This window comes from Lutjanus erythropterus, chromosome 20, assembly GCF_056507025.1.
Source record: "Lutjanus erythropterus isolate fLutEry1 chromosome 20, fLutEry1.hap2, whole genome shotgun sequence".
Classification (NCBI taxonomy): domain Eukaryota; kingdom Metazoa; phylum Chordata; class Actinopteri; order Lutjaniformes; family Lutjanidae; genus Lutjanus; species Lutjanus erythropterus.
The window spans coordinates 11,616,615-11,637,341 of record NC_139336.1 but is presented as its reverse complement, the minus strand read 5'-3'; the positions used below and the strand labels follow the sequence as shown (position 1 = coordinate 11,637,341).

The following is a 20,727-nucleotide window of genomic DNA, read 5'->3' as shown; positions in this document are numbered from 1 at the left end:
CATCCTGACTGGCTCAGCCATATTTGAAATAATGTATTTCACTATTCTCATAAATCCGAGCACCTTGGATTTCCCTTTCTTTTTTGGACATCCCTGTAGTCCCCAAATCCAAAGAACACATTTGTTCACCAAGTGTATTTCTAAATACTCTTTTTACAGATTTTTGGTCACAATGTTTGTAAAGCGAAAAATACACTCCAGTTTTCCTTTTATAGAGACAGAAGACTTGGGAATCCGTGGGTAGACTAACTTCCCAGAGGTAAACAGCAAGGTGCCTGGTGTCTCTCGTTTTTCTTCCTCTGTGTACATTTAGTTTTCACAGCGGTAAAGTGGTCAAGAGAGTGGAAGACCTGATGTTCTGCTACACAGTTTGCTTTAATGCAATGTGAATCAGACAAGCTGGAGATTAAAACTAAGGAGGAACGTCTTCCCGACTGGGCCACCCAGTCTGAAGTAAAATCCATTGACAGTAAACACTATTGTAACTGACAAAAATGCTGCAGGGAGTGGCCAGGTGTTTGGCTCCTCTCTCAACAGAGCCCACAGTGACTCCATTAGCCAGTCTCTCTGCATAGACTCAGCTGATGAAGTTAAATTAACTGAATGGATTTTAAAGCAAAGGAATAAACAGTGATCAAACTGAGAACCACTGAAAAGCTGGGACATATTAGCAAAACATCAGCAAGACAAGACTATCTTTCCGTTTTACTCCAATACAGGAATGCAGAAATAAAACTGCCTTCAACTGGTCAAAAGACATTCAACAAACTACAGCCCAAAAGTGTTAACACTTCACTTCCATTTCTCAAGCAACAAAGTGACAAATCACCTATCCACAAAAGAGGAAAAGTCATAAATTGGTGAGTACAGTCAATTATGATTTGGCCAATTCAATTCAAACAGCCAAATGTGATAGGGACAACTTTACCCTGAAATGCCAACCTCTGACCATCCAACAACTGATCACGAGTCCTCTCTACTGAACAAGACAATAACACCTTGAGCAATGTTTGAGCTTGTTACATCAAACTAAAATCCTTCATTAATCCCCAAATCCCCCCCCCCCCCCCCCCCTTTAAACCAACAAGGAGTAACAATGTGAGAGCCACAATTCCTGGACAAAAATGTTAAAAAAAATATTCAATGTATAGGCCAAACATATAAATAAGGAAAAAATGCTTTTACATTTAATTTAAATTGTGGTATATATTATTCCATATAGCAACACAAAATAAAGAGTAGAGCTGTGTAACGGCACGAATATGGTGATATGAAATGCATCACAATATGGGGTTACACTTCAATATATTGCATTACTGTGAGCATGGCAATATTTAAATTATTTATTTTTTTATTTTTATCTCATTTTAGGACAATTATCATAGCATAAAGAACACACCACCATATTCATTAAAAACTTTACTTTTAATTGCAGTCAGAACAGCAAAGATAACAACACTGTTATCTTGCAGTCAGGGGTTTAGACACAACACAAAATGGACCACTGCCAGGAATCTCTGCATGTATCACAATAAAGTGTTTTTGAGAATCGAGGTGGTATCACAAAGCATAATATCCTAATACTCAAGCGTAGAGTAATCTCTACCTTCAGCTTAGCTTTCATGCATTATGTACATGCATACAACATGACTCCATAGATGTGTAATTTTCTGTTAATTTAACAAAAAAAAAAGACCAACCACAGGACTCCGAACTAAAATCAACACATGAATGAAAATTTGCTTCACTGTCCTCTACAAAATGTGCTCTGTTCAACATATTTTCACTGTATCATCTCTTTGAAGCATCACAGACAGGCCTGGTTGATAAACACAAGTGAATGCTGACGTCATGTTACAGGATTTGTGGGTAAGGTTCAAATTCTGCCACTGATCTGCAATGTGCAACGTTACACAGCGAAGCAAGAACACAGATCCCACATTTAAACCCTCCTCCTGAACAACTTAACCTTGACTTTCTTAGTGGCTTTAGGCTACAGAAGATATGGCATGAACTTTGACCCACAATCCGCTTAAAATGGGGGGACATTTGATAAAAAGCAATAAACTGAAGTAATTTGGAGAAGAAGAGCTCAAAGCCTTGTCTCTCTGCCCTTCTTCTTCTACCACCTATCTTCCCTGTTCTACTCCCGAGACGCCCCCAGGCTTCGTCTTTCTGCTTGGTCTGTTTGCATTCCTGTTGGGCTCTATTTAAGGCTTGATCACTCCACTGGCTGGAGGAATGCACATCTGTAGTGAGACCCCGTCCCACTGTCTCTGTCATTTACTCTCTCTCTATACATGTGCACAGTATTTGTTTCTAATTGCGGACTCGGTGCATTAACCTTTGCTGTTGCCCCATGAGTATAATTGTGCATATAATTATACAAAAAGAGGGAGCAGGAAGAAGACTTAATGTTGTTTATCACATCAACAAGTGCTTTTGGATGACTCCAAGAGATTTCAATGCTTCATATACACACTGCCAAGCGTGGTCCTGTGGTTGTGTTTGAGAGCTATGAGCAAAACAAATGAATGAAAACCAAAGCAACAACATTGCTTTTGATGTATTGAGCTGTCAACCTTACTTAACATGTAAAAAGACCAATATTTAGAGCTGCAGACACATGAAGCCATAACTCACAACCCACACTTGCAACAAAACTTAATACATAGGCTGAGTTTATTAGAGGCCAGCTGATACTGATTTTTGGGGTCTATGTCAATACATCAATTAGAGAGTTTAAAAAATCCCAATATCGATATACTGGCCAGAGCAGCAACAATTAGTCAATTATTAATCCATTACTAAATTAATCACACACTATTTGTGAATATCTTTGGGTTCTGGATAAAACAAAATATTTGAGGATGTCATCTTGCACTTTGGGAAACACTGATCAACATTTTTCACTATTTTCTGACATTTTATAGGCAAACAACTATTAATTAATTAATTGGGAAAATGATCAACCGACTAATCGACTATGAAAATAATCATTTGTGGCAGCCCTAGTTCTTTGTACAGAATATTATACACAGAATATAGACTATATTCATGAATACAATTCTTTTGCAATGATTCCTCAAAAGTGGTTAACACTGGTGATGAAGATACGTAATGGAGGCAGAATATTTTACATTTAGCAGTAAATATTATTGTCCAAAATGGCAACAGTACACGGAAACAGTAAACTTTCTCTGGTATTTAAATAACTGTAAATAAAGAAACACAAATAGAGTAAAACATACCTATAAATTACACCTGAATTAAGAAAAAAAAATCAAATATACATTAATTGCTGCATATAAAACCAAACAAATAAAAAAATTATTTCATATCGAACAAAATTTATGTTGTTGCCGATTTAGACCAATATAGCTGGGAAAGGCCAGTACTAAGCCAATAATATTGGTCAACCGACACATCAGTCGGGCTCTAGTCTATCAAAGTCCATTAATTTTAACAATATATTACATTTTAAATTAAGCCAAATTCCCTCAATAACATCTAATGATTTTGTTGTGTGTTGCCAGTGTTTTTTTTCTGCAAACCTCACCAACAAAAAGTGTAAATTAAACTGAACCCAAAACACAGCTGCAGAAACGTTTCATCAGTTCTCAGGGAAGAAACAGCCCATGTTCAGTTTAACTCACAATTAGCAGACGTAAAATTACCACACATGATGAATTTAAGTCATCAATTTATGTACCGCTGTTGGAGGAATAATATTAAAATTAAAAGACATGTTATATAGCAAGTGTTCAGTGTGCTACACATGCTAAAGAGAGACAAACATGTAAGCTAGCAGCATGACACATCCTCACAGTGAATAACATTGGAGTAATTTCCCCTCTGTTCCCTCCTGTCCCATGTAGTGAGGCGGATAAACTTTTCGCCCCCCACACACGCAGCTTCCTAGCCGCTAACTCCCTCCTCCGCTCCGGTTCGAGCAGTTTAAAACCACAAAACTCACCTTGGAAAATGTCGCCGAGTCAGACAGGCATTATTATATTGTCGCCTTCCATGGTTGTGAGTTTCTCGAGCTGTTCTTCGGCTCCCCGGAGAGACTGGAGACGGGCTAGTGGGGCAACAGAGCAACAAAGTCGGACAAGGAGGAGGAGGAGGGGAGACCGGAGGCCAGACAAGTCGGCCGACGCCTGGTTGGAGGAGCCGGCTGTCAATCATCTGCCCGAGTGGGCGGGTCCTAACTGTAAAGGGATTATGGAGGCTGAGCTATCAGCAGTGATCCCTGTCCTGAGGGCTGAGGAATGTGGCATGGATAAGAAATAGATGCAGGATTTTGATGGTTTTGATATTTGCGTCACTATCCAGGTGAAACTTTGCAGAAAACAGGTGATAGGTGATAGGCCCGATTGGATATTGTGTACAAAACTTTTTCTTTTTTTTTTAAGAAAACTAACTTGAATTATTGTAGAATAATGTATGAAATGACCAAACTAAGTATGCACCATGCAGTTAGTTTACCTGTAAAAGCCAGTGATTAAAATATTACAATTACTCCTTTTTAATCTCTCTTTTTAAACTAAATTGATAATCAGAACACAGGAGCCTCTTATGTTCTACATTGCAGTGATTTTCAAAATGAGGAGAGGCCCACTGTGGGCAGCCTCAGCAAGATGCTGGCAATGTTTTAAGTAAGATCAAATGATCATTATGAAAATTAATATAAAGTATAATTCATAATAATATACTGTAAATATATAAAAATCTTATCTGCTATGCTCTGCTTTTGAAATTTAGTGGTAACACACAAAAAAGAACATGTTTTTGAAAAGGAAAAAATACTGACAAAAGCTCAGCTGAAGAACTTCTGAGTAAAAGTAGTAAAACTTGCAAGGATGATAAAGCATACATAAAGTGTGGATTTCCCACTGTAAGTTAAGAATGACTACAAGTAAAAACTGTCTAAACATCAGTGTTCCTTTGAAGCACTGGCCCAGCAGAGGACAAAAAGACAGTCCGTTTTGGGTTTTGAGATATAGTTTGAAAAAGGGGGACCTTGCTATAAGCTAATGCTGATTGGGGGGCCTTGGCATGGAGGTTAGTGATCCCCAATTATAGAGGATTGGATATTTCTACTAAACTCACTAGAAGGTTTATGTAATATGGATTTTTTTGTTAAATTTGTTTGTCCTACATTATGTGCTGTCTACTTCATGTATTCATATCCATGTTTGTGAGCTAATGCGTTGTTTTTTAGGTGTTGTTTTCCTCTGTTTTTCTTGAGGTGGGGTTGAAAATGTTATGTTTTGTTTTGCTCTAGCAAATCAGTAAACATATCTATTAAAAAACTTGATTTTAATGTATTAATGCAGTTGCTCCCAAATGGTGTGCCGTGGGATTTTGTGACAACCATATCTGATTATAGCAATATACAACTACACAAAATGTTATGACTGAATTTTTAATTCACTTATGGGTGTCCTAGTGCCCAGGATGCTAGAATGCTGATTGGCCGCACCGCTTTTGGTGCAGACACAAACAGATAACCTGAAGCCTGACAAGATGGATTCCCACGTGATCTTGAGATATTGCAAATCCAGCTGCCTCACAAGGGAAGCAAATTCTGTACTCAAAAAAAAAAAAATCCTTTAAAAACCCTCAGTCAAACAGAACCCGTTTTTGCCACTGGCGCAGTATGATGGGAATTATGTGACACATCAAAGGCCCAGATTGATTAACGCCTTTTTTTTCCCTCCACCCACACTCTGGGAACTCTGCCTTCACTCGGGTAGTACTTGTTGCTTCTGTTGGTTAGGTTGGTTGTAGAGGCTATTTTGCATGGATATGAGTGCAGGTGTGTCTTGAGATTTTAGCGTGCCCTTTGGTGTGCCTTTGGTGTAAAGCTTTTAAAAACACTATATAAATGTAATAGTATTTAATTTGGATCTAGGTTATTTTCAAATAATGCAACAATATGCAACTTTTTGCTTTCATGATGAGTTTCTTTCTTAGTTTGAGGCAGTGGTTTCTGAAACTGAGAGGCATAGAGCCACTGCACGACAGGCATGGATGACCAGGGGAAATATATGATGTGAAACTAAGATGAATAAATATGAATTATGTGAAAATAAACAAACAAGTTTTTGCTGATATTATCATGCTGACCTTCACTTATATTCAACTTGGATCATTTTTTTATTAGTTGCTTAAATTCCAAGATAAACACATTGGGATAACATCAATTATCTCAATTAGTGGTTGGAACATGTAGGACGTGAGGGACATTTTGTGTACACTGTTGTCTCCCGCTAATTGTTTACACATGTGTACAAAGGCACTGAATATATTGTGGAAACTGAAGTCCACAAATGTTGTTTTCCTCAACCAGCTCATTACAACCAAACAGATCATGATTGGCTGTCAAATAGCTAAACAAGTAGCATCACTCAGGCAATTGAACCAAAAACAAATCATTATATAATATATATATTTACTCAGTAAAACCGAGAACCCCTTCACATGTAGATATGGACTGAAGTACAACCAGCTTTTACAGGTTGTACTCTGCCTGAGACAGGTCCCTGTTTTATTTATTTATTTATTTATTTATTTATTTATTCTTTCACTCATTATGTCGCTTACCTGTTACGAGTACAAAAACACATTAAATCCAATAATGGTGCCAGTGCTGTATGCTTTCGCAGACAATAAATTAGATGACGCTAACGTCTCATTATCCAAAGCGGTGACCTTTTGTACTCCCTCGTGAATTGCGGATGTGAAAACACATTTGTCAGTGTAACCGTCTGATACAAAGCCTCAGAATGACCGCAGGCTGGAATCAGCACCTCTCTGATGCACAGTCAACAGAAACTGAAGAGTTTGGGCTTCACAAAGGGAAGATTAATAACACGGGTGTCATATTGTATTGCACTCAATTGCACAGTTGTGCCTAATAAACAGATAACTCCGTACTGTAATATCTTCAGTCTTGCACAATTATGGAGCATTTAATACAGAATTCATAAAGATTTTACTGTCCGTTTGCTTGAACTACTTTTTCATATTTCTCATGTAATATAGCCAATATACTGTATAGTAGAAGTGCAATCAGCATCAGAATCAGCTTTTAGTACGTGTACACATAAATGGAATTTGACTGCAGTTTTCTGTTGTTCTAGTATAGAGGTAACAGCTAGGGATAGGACAACAAAGTTAAACAAATAAAAGTGCAGAATAGACAGGGTTGTTATGTACACAAAAAATTATATTTAACTAGAAAAGATCTCCACCAGGCAACCTGAAAAGAATATTCAGATGTACCCCCTTTGTAATCATCAACATTTTGATTAGTAATTGTAATTTAATTACATATCTTTTGTCAGCAACTGTAACATAATTTAATTACACATAATATTTAGGTAGTTACTCAACACCACTAGTAGGTAAGCCTTGTTTTAACTTAGAATCGTTAATGACTTGCAGCCCGTACCGGCTGGTTAAGAGGAGTGAGGAATCAGCAGCAGTTTTTCTGAGGATTTCCAAGAATTGTGAATTACTGCAACCACAAGAGGCCCTTGAGCATACAGTCATAAATGTACACAACAAATTTTTAGGCTGATGGGTCCATTAGTATGTGAGATTAGCTACAGACAACCTCCATATGTTAGAAGGAAAAAAAACTCCACCAACATATATACAATGGTATGACCTTAATGATAAGAGAAAAATGCAATCAAGTTGTTTTTTCAAAGTATAAATACTGCACATTTAATAATATAATGACCCTGTAACATTTTTCAGTCATAATAGTAGATTCATGCTTTATTTCAGACTGTTTATTTGTGAAGTATATTTGACCTTCGCTCTGGACAGACTGGACGGGAAGAATCTGGATGAAAATTGTGTCAGTTGGTGTCCAGTCCACTCATTAGGCAAACAACACTGACATCAATTATTCCGCTGAAAAGGGGGATTTCCAGTTGAACAAATCCAGACAGCCCCTTACTGACCCTGAGCAGTTGGAAAAAGTTTCAGTCTCATTAGGAGCAGGAGAGCAGTGAACTCCATGCATGCGTAAAAAAGAACTTTGCTCTGATTTTTACATTCTTTTAAAAAATGTTCGCTTTTTGGGTCAGAATACCTGCACAATTTAATGTAATATTGTGTTACACTTTTGTTTAGGCCATGTGAGAGTGCCGTTAATTCAAATCTTTTGTGTGTTTTGAGGCCCTAGTCTGTGGTGCCGTTGGACTGGACTACATCTGCTCCTCGTTTTTCTGACTGCTCCTCCATCTGCATGCTTCAACTGTTTCTGTTTGTCTGGCCCTGAGATTATCTGCTCGTCCATCTGCCATCTACATCACCATATGAGCCAACATACCTGTCATCTGCCTATCCTTTGTCTCACCTGTCTTTATCTGCACTTCCTCCACCAGAGCTGTCAGACTTTTTTTTTTGAATATCATTAAGCTATCTTTATTCATTTTGCCTTTACGTCTACTATCTTAAACCTCTTCCATCATACACATCTGCAATCTTGTGCATCAGGATTCAAGGCTTCACATTAGCAAGTGTGGTTCTGTTTTTATTATGCATATTATACATTTTTAAGTAGGAACTAAATCTTCCTCCTAACATTTACCACTGTTATGACAGTTATATTTATTTATCTGATGCTTGTTTATAACACAAGCTGTAAAATAAATGATAAAATAAGTTTATAATAATGTGCTGTATGACGGTCATGTTTTATTGTCTAACAAAGACCTAAACTGACTAGTTTGTAAAGTTAACCTACTTAAAATCCAAAATTTAGACTTTTCTTCAAGATCTTAAGGTACATACAGTAACTTAACAGTCATGAGTAACTGTCTGGAGTAGCTGAAAGACACACTGACTATTGAGGATTATGAACTACAGACATAACCCTTTCTATAGGACTTTTTGCTCCGATCTCCAGGCCACAGTGCTTTAAAACTGACTGCTCATAATATTTACTCATTGAATTCAAGCATATCTGTCATCAAACACAGCTGTTGATTCAGTGCCTGACTCTGAAAATGCAGCACTTTGTCCACCTGTTGAATAATGTGATGAGGTATTGCTTCCCCCTGCTGTGCATTCTGACTCATTACATACGAGAGACTCAACTGCAGACAGAGTGGAATTTGCTTACACTATATCAGTACATGCACACCAGATACCACAGAAAATATCTGATTGTGCTCTTTATTTTATTTGTAAGGAATGTAATCATCTTACCTATGTAGCTATTTTTTTAGTGTATACAGTTTTATGCTTCTTGAGCCTGTTTACTGATACTTAATTGCCTTTTTATTGTTATTTGTAGTACTATACCAAAAGGCTAAGCCTTACTTCAGTGGGACAGAAAGTAATGGTGGTTGCCTCATCTTGCATCGTTAACAGCCTGAACCTCCATTAAAAAGCAAAAAATATCACTTGTTTCTTTTCATAAAAAATCTGTTGACTGGTTTTCTATCCTGCCAACTAATGGACAAGCAACTATTCATGCTACCAACAACGCCCACAGTCCAAACTTAAAACTGAGAGTTGAGAGAGTGGAAAGTTTCATGACATTTAAAAACCACTAACATAAAAAGTACTGAGACTTTCACTGATAAAAGTGGGTATGAGTACTCCATCCTCCTATAGCCTGCACCAAATAGCAGTATATTCATATAAATATGGTTGTTGTTGTGTGCACATTATTCTGACACTGTTTTAATCTGTTTAGTGAGTCAAATTCTCACAATGCTATGCAAGATTTTAACTAAACTCTGCAGCTCCACAGAGCTTTTTAGCCTGTTATAGCTCATTGTCTTGGTTTAGTTCAGTCTCATCGCTTTCATAAATTTTGTTTCTAGCAGCAGTAGAATGCTGTTTTCAGCAAAAAGCTTGAATAAACAAGCACAAAACAGCAGACAGACAAAGTTAGCAGAGTCAAATATAACAGAGAAGAGCAGCAGTATGTAGGATATAGTGGCATCTAGTGGTAAGCTTGGGTAGTATCTATTTTTCATATCTTTATACCTTTCTGACATTATGCAAGGGTATACAAGGGCAGTATTTGTTAATAGTATGTGTAAAACACTCAAGTCGTTTGCTGGCTCACCTTTCACCAGTGTACCACCCAGCCCATCTAGCAATGAGGTTGTAGATTGCAAACAACAGAATAGCCTCACCCTCCCCTTCCAAGCATGTAAGCCCAACTGCAATGGCCACAAAACTCGCAAGGCCCTCTATAGAGCCAGTATTTTATTTGTTCATTCTGGAGGATGGCGGTGCAACATGGCAGCCATGATGAAAAACGATCCGTGTCTGTAAATATAAACAGCTTCTAATGTAATGAAAACACAACAGTTCTTATTTTCAGGCGATTCTACACTAATGAAAACATACTTATGAATATTATATTCCATTCCTGCCATATTCTTTCAGTAAATCCCCATAAATCTTACACACTGGACCTTTAAAATCTTCATAAGGCAAAAATATGTCAGCTTGTTGTTGGGGTCTTCTGCCCCCCAGTGGACCAAAGAATCACTTCATTTGCAAGAAATTAACCAATGTTTTCTTCTTCTTCATGTTATGGGTTTCTGTTTTAAAGCTGAGTGAGAGGCATCCTTAACAAACACCCTTCCAGTTCATTAATCCCACTCAGTTCCACCCGCTGATGCCTGTGCAGTTCAAACCCTTTACGACAACAAAACAAGCACATGTTCTGGACAGGATATAGATGTAATGTGGCTCTGCTGTGCGCTATAGTTTGCACTGTGACTCACCGCAGGTATAACCAGCTGAGCGTGAGTCACATTTCACTCAAAAGTGCCTCGTCCACTTGTGAAAAGAAACCAACAACATTCACACAGACACGTCACACCAGCAGGCTGCACATCCACATGACACACAGGAATGCCAACACACAAAGAGCACGGAAACGCCAGTGCACACACACACAATGGCACACATCTGATAATCATCCACACTGACACCCACCCCACCTACCCAGCCTCATACACACTCTCTGTGACACACACACACACTCACATTCAATCCTTACATGGCGTCATTGGCAGAGGGTGGGTGTGGTCTTCACTGGCTTATGCTAAACATGCCAAAGCTTAAATGCTGAACAGCCGCTGCCATTCACTACTGACACCCTCCCTTTTCTCTCCTCCTCACTCACATTAGTTCTCTCAGTCAGGCTCACTGTTGCTCCAGCATTCACTCGGTGAAGTCCTAGTTTTTCAACATCAGACAGGTAAAGATTTGTGATGTTGTTTCTATCTTTTAAGTGTCATTTTTCACACTGTCTGACTCTATTACTGTATATTCAGTTGGCTTTTTTAAAAATAACTTTCTTCATTGTCTCCCTTCTTTCAGTTTTCTGCAAGCGGTTCAGCTGAAGTAAAGTGTCCTCATCATCTGAAGACTTTTTCTGGAGTTTTGAACCACCACCAGTCTTATCCCTTGGTTGTTAAGTAAAGATGTCGCTCCCGTTGACAGTGCTGATATGCCTAGTTGTCCAGCTGTGTATGGGAGATCAGCCTGTGGAGGAACCTGTCACTACAAGTAAGTGCTGATATGGATGACACAAATGAGTGAAGACATGGGGTGATACAGAAAGGCAAGCGAGGTAAAAGAAAAGACAAACTTTGGAGCTTTATGTCACTTTCAAAAAGTGGTAACAAAGTTGAGACTTTGCAAGAAACAGCAAGAAACAGACTGATGACAAAACCTGCAAACACATTGATGGTACATTTTCTCAATTTGTTGTTTGGCCCATACAAGGTCAGAATTTTTTTTTTTTTTATCAGTGTTTCCTAAAGCCAAAGATGACTTCCTTAAATGTCTTGTTTTGTCCACAACCCAAAGATATCCAGTTTACTCCTCATAGAGGAGAAAAGAAACCAGGAAATATTAATATTTGTGAAGCTGACATGGACTTGAACATTTCTTCTTAAAAAATATTCAAATGATTAATCAGTTATTGAAATAGATAGCAATAATTTGATAGTTGACATCTGACTGACTAATTGTTCCAGCTCGAAAACATTTATTATAAGATTAAAACATTCTTTGAATTTTGAAATGACAGTATGTTTAAATCTGCTAGTTAAAACTCCTTATAGTACTGTCTTATATAAACTGGCGTTAGTTAATGCTGAGGTCAAGAGGAAAGTGCACCCTTAAATCTGGATTTTCTACTTGCACATAACTTTCTCATTGTCTACTGGTATAATATGAGACTGTTTGAAAAAGGTAACATTATGAATTATAAGAGTCACTGAGATTCTAGAAACATAAAATGTAATGTGTGTCCGGATCATTTGTGATGACAGTTAGTGCAGTAAGTTAGACTATACAGGCTGATTCAAAGGACAATGCAATATGCAACTCATCAGTATATGCAACAATGAGGGCAGTATGGGCATCTGTGCCAAAATCACAATCTAGAAACCAGTCAAACAAAATGTTTGTACCTGCCGGTTCAACTTTGCGCGTTCGTGTCACAATGAAATGAAACAAATAATGTGTTTTCATAGCACTTTAAAGACAACCAATAAAATGAAAGCTGTATGAACATAAGAGCAACAAAAATAGTCATAGCAAGAACTCAAGGTAATGACACAGAAGTCAGAGAGTTTGTACCTGTCAGCTTGTCCTCTCATCTGATCTAATCACTGAGAATGTAGATGAACAGGAAAAGCATATAAACATGTAATACTGAAAAAAAACTGTAGTATTAATCTCTTTTATGAGCAGATTAATAGTGTCATGTTCAGTAATAATGTGATTCAACCTTTAATTATTTTAAACAATTAAAGAAACTTTCATCGGGCATTTAAATTGTGTGCCTGTATGAGGAAATGGCAAAATAAACGGTGCATTCATGCACTCAGTCTGTAGACAGTGACTCTTCACTGCCGTCTGGTTGGGAAGAGTGAGTCACAAAGTTTGGCTTATCCAGCAGTCAGAGAAAGTCGTCATTGGTCAGTCACTGTTTAATCTGGCAGACTGGGGTTTGGCTTGGAAGTGTTTGGGAATGAAAAATAATCAATCAGAGCCACTCAGTACCAATTCACCCAATTTGTTCAACAACATCAGCGGCTTCTGTTAGTGAAATGGTTTTACTGAGCAGTGAAACAGAGTCAGGTTTGCACAGGGTATGTACTGTACTTGCTCAAAACGATAAAACTAAATATCAATGCAGGAAAAATGGGGAAAAAAAATGGAATGCAACGATTTATAAAAAACTTTTCAACCTCTATTCAATTGAAAAGTACAAATACAAGATAATTAATGTTCAAACGAATAAACATCACAGGGACAGAGACATGTCTACCACTGTGCTGCGTCACTTCCACTTTTGACAACATTTACAGGAAGGGTTTAAATACTAAATAGGAAATGGACCATCCGGACTGTCACCAGTGCAAAATTTAAAAGCCAGCATCTGTGTCCATGGCATCATGGGTAACTGTGAAGGCGCTATTAATTCTCAAAGGTACATTGAGGTTTTGGAGAAACACATGCTGCCATCCAGACATGTCTTTTTCAGAGACATCCGTGTTTATTTCAGCAAGACAATGTCATGACACATTTTTACAACAGCATGGCTTCATAGTAAAAGGGTTTTGGTACTAAACCAGCCTGCCTGCAGTCCAGACGAGTCTCCCATTGAAAATGTGTGGCGCATTATGAAGCGCATAACAGGACAGTGGAGATCCGGGGCTGTTTAGCACTTGATGTTGTATATCAAGCAAGAATGAGAAAGAATATCACTATCACAACTTCAAAAATTAGTGTCATCAGTTCCCAAATGCTTATGAGAAAAAGTGATGTAACACAGTGGTAAATATAACTCTGTCCCAATATCTTTGGAACATGTCGCAGTGATCAAATTGAATATAGATCAAAATGGATTGGTAAATCGTTGAATTCTGTTTTCATTTATGCTTTACAACTTTTATGGAATAGTTTGTTATACTGTTTAGAGCGACACTGCAGCACAAAATGGAAACTGTTGCTACATTAAAATGTGCAAATGATAGAAGTTGCAGTCAAAACCCACTACTACTGGTCTCAATGAGGGGATTTTTTGTAGTATGTCTTTGTCTGGTGGTCAAACTTGGTTTGACAGTTGATATTTTGGTTGAAGTAAAATTACATAAAATCCATATTATTGTATGTACAGTAGAATCCAGTGTTACATCAGGGAATTTTAACAGAAAATAATAAAAGAATAAAATCTGCTCAGTTTGTTTCTTTTATGTACATGTAACATCATACAATCATGGCTGATTTTACATATTTGTATTCTGATCCTAAGTACATTTAAAGAGCAACTTCACATTTTTTAGGAAAAGCATTAATTTGTTGCAGTGAGTTGAAAGGTTCCAGTGTGGTGTCATTCTGATGTCTCATAACCAGCTGCAAAGTTGGGTGTGATATGTTGAAACTCTGAATACGCCCTGCCTTGATGTTTTGTTTTGGATCACGCAACCGTGATTATATGGCAGGAATAACAAGATTTTCCACAGATGCTTAGTTAGTATTTGAGGTGGTACCAGTAATCTGCAAGATAGTTCGCAACAAGTGTAGAGACATCAGCATGTTAAAATTTTCATGTCCACCATCTTAGTTTAGCATGTTGCTAAGTAGGGCAAAATTACATTAAAATTTGACCTGATGGGGTTGTCAGATAAAGATTACAGGATCAATACAATAATAACAATTCATCCTGAGGGGGACATGAACATTTGAACCAAATTTAAAGAGAAAATATCGCAATTTTTCAAAGAATTGTGGGAGGAGCAACAGCCTTTTCCCATCAATCTGTGAGGAATGGTGGTCCAATTTTAATGCCGCACGCAGCAGGAGGAGGAAATGGAGACGTGCAGCCTGTTGCTCCTTCTTGTTCAATACCTCGCTGCAATATTTCAAACCGACTGGCTGTCAGCCAATGACCATTGTTTTGTTTTGTAAATGCATTTTTTTTAAATGAGAGATAGCACTAACTGATAAGTTCAAACACATTGCATTTCCTGTTACTACTTCATAATCAAAGTCAACCTGTTTCACCAGTTAAATACTTTTTATGTGAAGCTGCAGCAGTAGGAAATGTTCAGGTTGCATTAGCAGCAATCTTGGAAACCGCTGGCTATCATCTGAGGACATTTTAGCATTCTGCTTTTATGCGCAGATATATGTTTATAGAGATTACATTAGCATTTACTTTTGTTGCTGAGAAATTTATCAGAACAACCTGTGATCACTGTGGGTATATGCCTGCCGACGGCTGCATGTTTCAGGCAGCATCGAACATATCTGCTATTTGTGTTTTCAAAGTCCCCATCACTATGGAAAACATTAACCTCCATGCTAGCAACCTACATGCTGACAGCGCCCGGTCACTAATTATACAAAGGTAGACAAGCTAGTGTTTGTCACCCTTTCTTTTGTAGGGATTTAGCCATTATAATGCCAGGGCTTGTCTCCCCACATGCAAACGTTAAACCAAAACAATTGTGATTGGTTTAAAGAAATACTAGCAAGCCCCGATAGCAGATGGATCATGTGAAGAGCCAGACCTTTCTACAGTGCTGAGCAGTGTGGAGACATGTCTGGCTATGTGAGAATAGGACCAAAGTGATATCAGCTGACATTGCCATCTCTTGAGTTACACCACTACTGGTGTGGCTTAAAACTGTTACCAAAACTAACCAAAACCAGCATGAGCTAGGCCACCCAAGATCCAAGAACCGCAACTATTAACTCCAAATTTTCCTTGTCTTTGCTTGAGCAAACCTGCTTTATATCCTTGGCCTGATGATTGAGGCTTGGTTTGGCGGAGTAGTGCAGATGGTTTGGCAGTGTAAAACAAGCATACTTAGCGTAAAACTGGATGAATCCAGGATTTGGTGGTCTTATAATTTCCTTGATTGATGTTCTGGACTGAAACAGCAAATTTTCAGGATGAAGGAGGATAAAAACCGCTAAGGGAACACACACAATAATAACACAGCTGACTGGGTGTGCGACTGTGTATTCGTATGAATGAAGTACACATCACTTAATCAATATCCGTCATGCAGTTCTGTTAAGTTTAGCTTGTGCCTGTGTTTGATTTCCTCACAGAAAAGGTGGCTCTTGTGGGTGGTTGGGGAAAGAAGAGTCCAGAGGCAGATGATGTTAAGGCGGCAATCCAGTATGCTGTGCAGACGTTCAACGAAGAGTCCAGGAGCAAGAAGATTTTCAAGCTGGTCTCCGTCACTTCTGCTCAAGTTCAGGTTAGATTCCTCTTTCAGAAACAAAGGAACTCACATACAACACACCATGTCGCCACCATGTTATCTTATTTTAGTGTCACATGTACTAAATAGTTTGGTCCCCTGTCTGCTCATCTTTTTAGACGACCAATGTGATCAACTTTATGATCGACGCAGTCCTGAGAAAAACCAAGTGTCGCAAGGATGAAAACCATGACCTGACAAGCTGCAGTTTTGAGAAAAAGGTAAATCTGGTTTGTGTGTGCATTTGTATGTGTTTAGGAAGTTACATTCAACTGAAGGGTTATTTATGCATTAAAGTATGAAATAGATACATCCACTTTAAATTAAGTAATCATAACTTCCACATACTTTGATACTTCCTCTGCATTGGCATGGATGTCATTTATATCCACTAGAGGGCGCTGTACCAAAGTTAGGTCAAAATTTACCACAAACAAGAAGAAGAAAAAGTTTCTGACAACAAAAAACATGGTGATGCTGAAGGTGGTTGTATTAATGTACCTCTTAACAGCGATGGTATGACCATAAATACATACATAATTGTACATCATTTCCAATACTTTTGGATTTTTGAAAACATATTGGTGCATGACAACAGGTGCTGACTGCTGAAATGAACACACAGTATGGACATAAAGCTTGATCCATAATCCAAATGTGTATCTAACATTCAGCATAAATAAGCCTTAACTCAGCAATTATTATTTGAATCTAAGCCATAGCTACAGTGTAGTCATGTACCTTATACTGCAGCCAACATCGTAGCCTGTCATGCACCTTCCTAGAAATGTAACTACCAGTACTGGTTGTAATGTGTTAGTGTAATTCCACTACTTTTGACAGTGCCTAGACAGATACAAATACAAAGGCTACATTTTGGAGATTTTACCATGCCTATATAATGGTTAATGTTTTTTCTCCCTCTTCAGGAATTGAGGTGCCGTTTTATTGTGAGTTTTGACCCCCGCAATGACAAACACAAGCTGGAACATCACAAGTGCAGGAAGACTGAAAACAAGGCTTAACTTTTTAATAGTCCTATTTTTTTATGGTTTAGCTCTGTAGCTTTGACTACCTTATTACATTTTGATACAAACAAACAATGTTATGTTTTTTTTTTTCTGAAAAAATATCTTTTGGTGGATGGAAGTAGGTGGATCCATACATATATATAGAGTTATGACAAAATGATGGACCCCTTACAGCAACGACAAATCAAGGTCTCCATAAAATTAGCTTGGAAAAGGTGACCAAGAGCTGGGATGTTGATTTTTGGTACTATAACATGTAGATTATTTGTTGTCTGTGGCTTGTAGCTGGGCTGTATATTATGATGTCTGATTCCTTGTTCATTTATTTCATGGTTTTGTGGACTGTGTATGCGCAGAGATCACTCGATATCATAGCTTAAAATGTAAAAACAGCAAATCATTGCTTACTTGAGATTTAATTAAGTCATTCATCATGATTAAGGGTGTTGTGGGCAAGAGGGAAAGGACACGTGGATTTTTAAATCAATGTTTATTGAACTGATGGGATTTTTTAAATAAATGATTCAAAAATGTGATTGTATACATTGCAGAGCAGAGCTGTCTTAATTTTCTTTCAAATGTCTGAAAAGAAAGAAAGAGATGAGTCACCACAAAGTGCCAAGCCTTTGTTCATCCTGTGCCAAAAACATGAACCTAACCCCAAAATTCAGACCTTTACGTTTACATGACATGTTGTTTTCTGTGTGTAACCACTCTCTCTAGAAATTCCTACATTGAAAAGCCTTAAAAAAAAATAAATCAATTTTGATACTTTAACTGTCTTAGGGATTACTGTACTCACTGCATCTGTATAACCTATTGATCCTGAGGATATCAATATCAGACATGTCATCCCTCTGTCCAATTGGCACAGAGGAATGTGGAATGGGAGTAATGGTCTCTGCTCCATACTGTGATGTGAAGGCAGTCCTGGAGAAAGAAATGAAATAAAGTAAAAATTATATACTGATGGAAAATTGGCCTTGTTTAATTTATTCCTTAGTTGTAAAATATTTCCCCATGAAATTTTTTTTTGTATATAGGCTGCTTGCTAATATGCAAAAAAAAAAGAATAAACTAAAATACAGTAATATCGCTATCAATAGAACATTTAATGACATAAAGAGATGTTACCTTCCATAATGCATAACAGAAGAATAGTCATATGGTGTGTTCAAGTTGTTGGTGTCCATTTTGTGAAAGTTGAAGGCTTGCACTGTAAGATAAAACAAAAATAAATTCTGAAATTTTGCTAAGTCTCAAATTTATCCTATAGTGGGAATGCTTGGTTCAACTGGACATACTCCCAATGTGTTGCTGGAGTTATGGCCCTTCAAAATTATTCTTAAAGTATCATATCACTATCGTATCATATCACTGTTTATATCATCCCTTCTCTCTAACTGGTTAATCAATGTGCATTGCCAGTTCCATATAAACGATAATAACTGAAAAATATAGTAACTGAATATCACTTATTTAATTTAGGTCAGTGCTACATATTTAGTGGCCAACTGTGAAGCTGCATTTTGGCTTAGAGCTCACGTTTTGGGATATTTTCCCAGTTGATCCTGACATACTGGTCCCTGTCACTTCTGTTATGCTCGTGGTGGAAGCCAAGTGCATGGAGGAGCTCGTGCTGAATGATCCCATGATCGAGACAGCCGTACACAGACAGAGAAACCACCTGCTGCCCTCCATTTCTTCCAACACTCGACCAGCACCTATAGTTCAATTTTAAAACAGAGAGACATGTTAGTGTGCGTACTCTACAGGCTGCCAAACATCACCTCTCCTCTCTGCACTCACCCAATTTCACTCTCAATACTGAGGTAGTCGGCCTGGCCTTGATGAGGAACGAAGCGAACGCAGGTTTTCTTGTGGAAAGTTTCCATAGCTTTCTCAATTAAGGCCCTTTCATTGTCATCTGCAATAAAAACAAGAACAACGTCATTTTATTGATAGGAGAATATGCCAAACTTCCTAGATCTATTTCAGACATGAATACAATAAGCATCCATACACTTCCTTTCTACATGTTGAAAAAAAACTTTTGTATGTTGTATGTTATTCTCAAAAATGAATTCCTGAGCCCGTACAGAAGTAATCGCTGAGGGTGTAGGGTACTTCAACCAGTCCATTGTAGGATTTGCTCCATTTACAGTAGTTGCTCCAGCATTTTATGGCATTCCTCTTTTTTGAAAGAGCAACATCACCTTCCACCAGAATATGGTTGATACCTGGAGTGAGACAGTGTGTGGGGAGCATGGTCACTAGATGCACAAATTCATATTTGTAACATTTTGATCGGCTCAGCTATGAGCATAATGTGAGTGTGTGAGGACACAGTATTGACATTTTTCCCCAAACAAATCAAGCATACCTTTATTTGCCTCTAGAATTTTTGAAGTAATGTCTAAATGGGGAGACTTCTTTGTCCTCATATCTAAAAATAGAAGATTCAGTTATGAAACATGAAGACACATTGTGCAAAAATATGTGCAATTAAACAGGTGTGATGAGAAAAATCAATTACCATCCTCCTGTGGTTGCACCTGCAGGGACACAAAGTGAACATAAACAAAGTAAAAACTTTATTGAATTTGGTCAAGACCCGCCACTGCCTTCAAGCCCCTTCCTTTTTAGCCTGTTAAATGCCAAAACTTGGTATTTTGTCCTGTGGTGGTGTGTCACAAAGAGTTGTGTACAATTTCTCAAAGTATGCTTCGGATTGATAGTTTGAGGATGACTGAAACGCAGGTCATTGAATATATACATTTTGTGAATGAGACTTAGAAATCAACTATCTTACCAGCCTGTGACTGGCCAGTCTCCCGTCACTGGCTAGATTTTCTAAAGCCTGGAAACAGAACCAAGAGGAAGAGCCGAAGTCTAGTCTTCTCTCAGACCACTTTAATTACATTATGCTTAAAGTTTATAATAGACTGCCTACCCCAACTTTATGTGGTTCTGGGCTCATGAAGCCATAAATGGTCTTTTGGGAGGTTTTTCCTAAAGTAGATGAGAATGAGTTGAGATCATTGTTTTCAGTGAGATGTTTGGAACAGTCTGTAATTTGTTGAGGGTTTATCGTTTGTTACTCACTTTCTTTAATAGAATTTAAACATCAGAAAACAAGGAAAATACAGAGACAAATAGAGGCATTTCTTGCAGCATATATCTTACCAGGGAATCATTTTGCGCTGAAAGGCCCAGCAGCAGGACCAGGACCGCAGAGAAGAAAGTCAGGTTCATCTTCCTCATGTTGAAGATTGCGTGGATGAAGAAAACTTGGGAATAAGTGATCACAAAGATTGCAGTCTAGCTTTTATACAGCTGAAAAGGGAGGACAAGTAAACAGATTTACTGCTGAGAAAATACACTGACCCCTAAACAAACGTTTTAATGAA

The 20,727-nt window shown here is 37.9% G+C and overlaps 3 protein-coding genes across 5 annotated transcripts in view; 1 reads left to right on the top strand and 2 right to left on the bottom strand.

Moving 5' to 3' along the window:
* Positions 1 to 4,116, bottom strand: part of il11ra (interleukin 11 receptor subunit alpha) — a 55,672-nt gene extending 51,556 nt beyond the window's left edge. For both annotated transcript variants that reach the window (XM_084746515.1, XM_084746514.1), the window contains exon 1: positions 3,977 to 4,116. The gene's annotated coding sequence lies outside the window, so the exon portion shown is untranslated. The remainder of the gene's footprint in view (positions 1 to 3,976) is intronic.
* Positions 4,117 to 11,095: 6,979 nt separating this feature from the next.
* LOC146308201 (cystatin-8) lies at positions 11,096 to 17,536 on the top strand. Its single transcript, XM_084746334.1, has 5 exons — positions 11,096 to 11,251; positions 11,374 to 11,562; positions 16,132 to 16,283; positions 16,406 to 16,507; positions 17,216 to 17,536. Exons 2-5 carry the CDS (start codon positions 11,478 to 11,480, stop codon positions 17,309 to 17,311), a joined length of 435 nt encoding a protein of 144 aa, XP_084602460.1. The 5' UTR covers positions 11,096 to 11,251; positions 11,374 to 11,477; the 3' UTR covers positions 17,312 to 17,536.
* A 254-nt stretch (positions 17,537 to 17,790) lies between these two features.
* Positions 17,791 to 20,630, bottom strand: LOC146308200 (hatching enzyme 1.2-like). Of its 2 annotated transcripts, XM_084746333.1 has the most exons (9): positions 20,504 to 20,630; positions 19,854 to 19,872; positions 19,701 to 19,763; positions 19,417 to 19,557; positions 19,127 to 19,244; positions 18,863 to 19,041; positions 18,452 to 18,533; positions 18,120 to 18,247; positions 17,791 to 17,899 (listed from the first exon to the last, which is right to left on the bottom strand). In XM_084746333.1, exons 1-9 carry the CDS (start codon positions 20,579 to 20,581, stop codon positions 17,892 to 17,894), a joined length of 816 nt encoding a protein of 271 aa, XP_084602459.1. In that variant the 5' UTR covers positions 20,582 to 20,630; the 3' UTR covers positions 17,791 to 17,891. The 2 variants fall into 2 exon arrangements, with proteins under 2 accessions (XP_084602459.1, XP_084602458.1); XM_084746332.1 differs by having other exon boundaries at positions 17,791 to 18,247.
* Between the last annotated feature and the right edge of the window lie 97 nt (positions 20,631 to 20,727).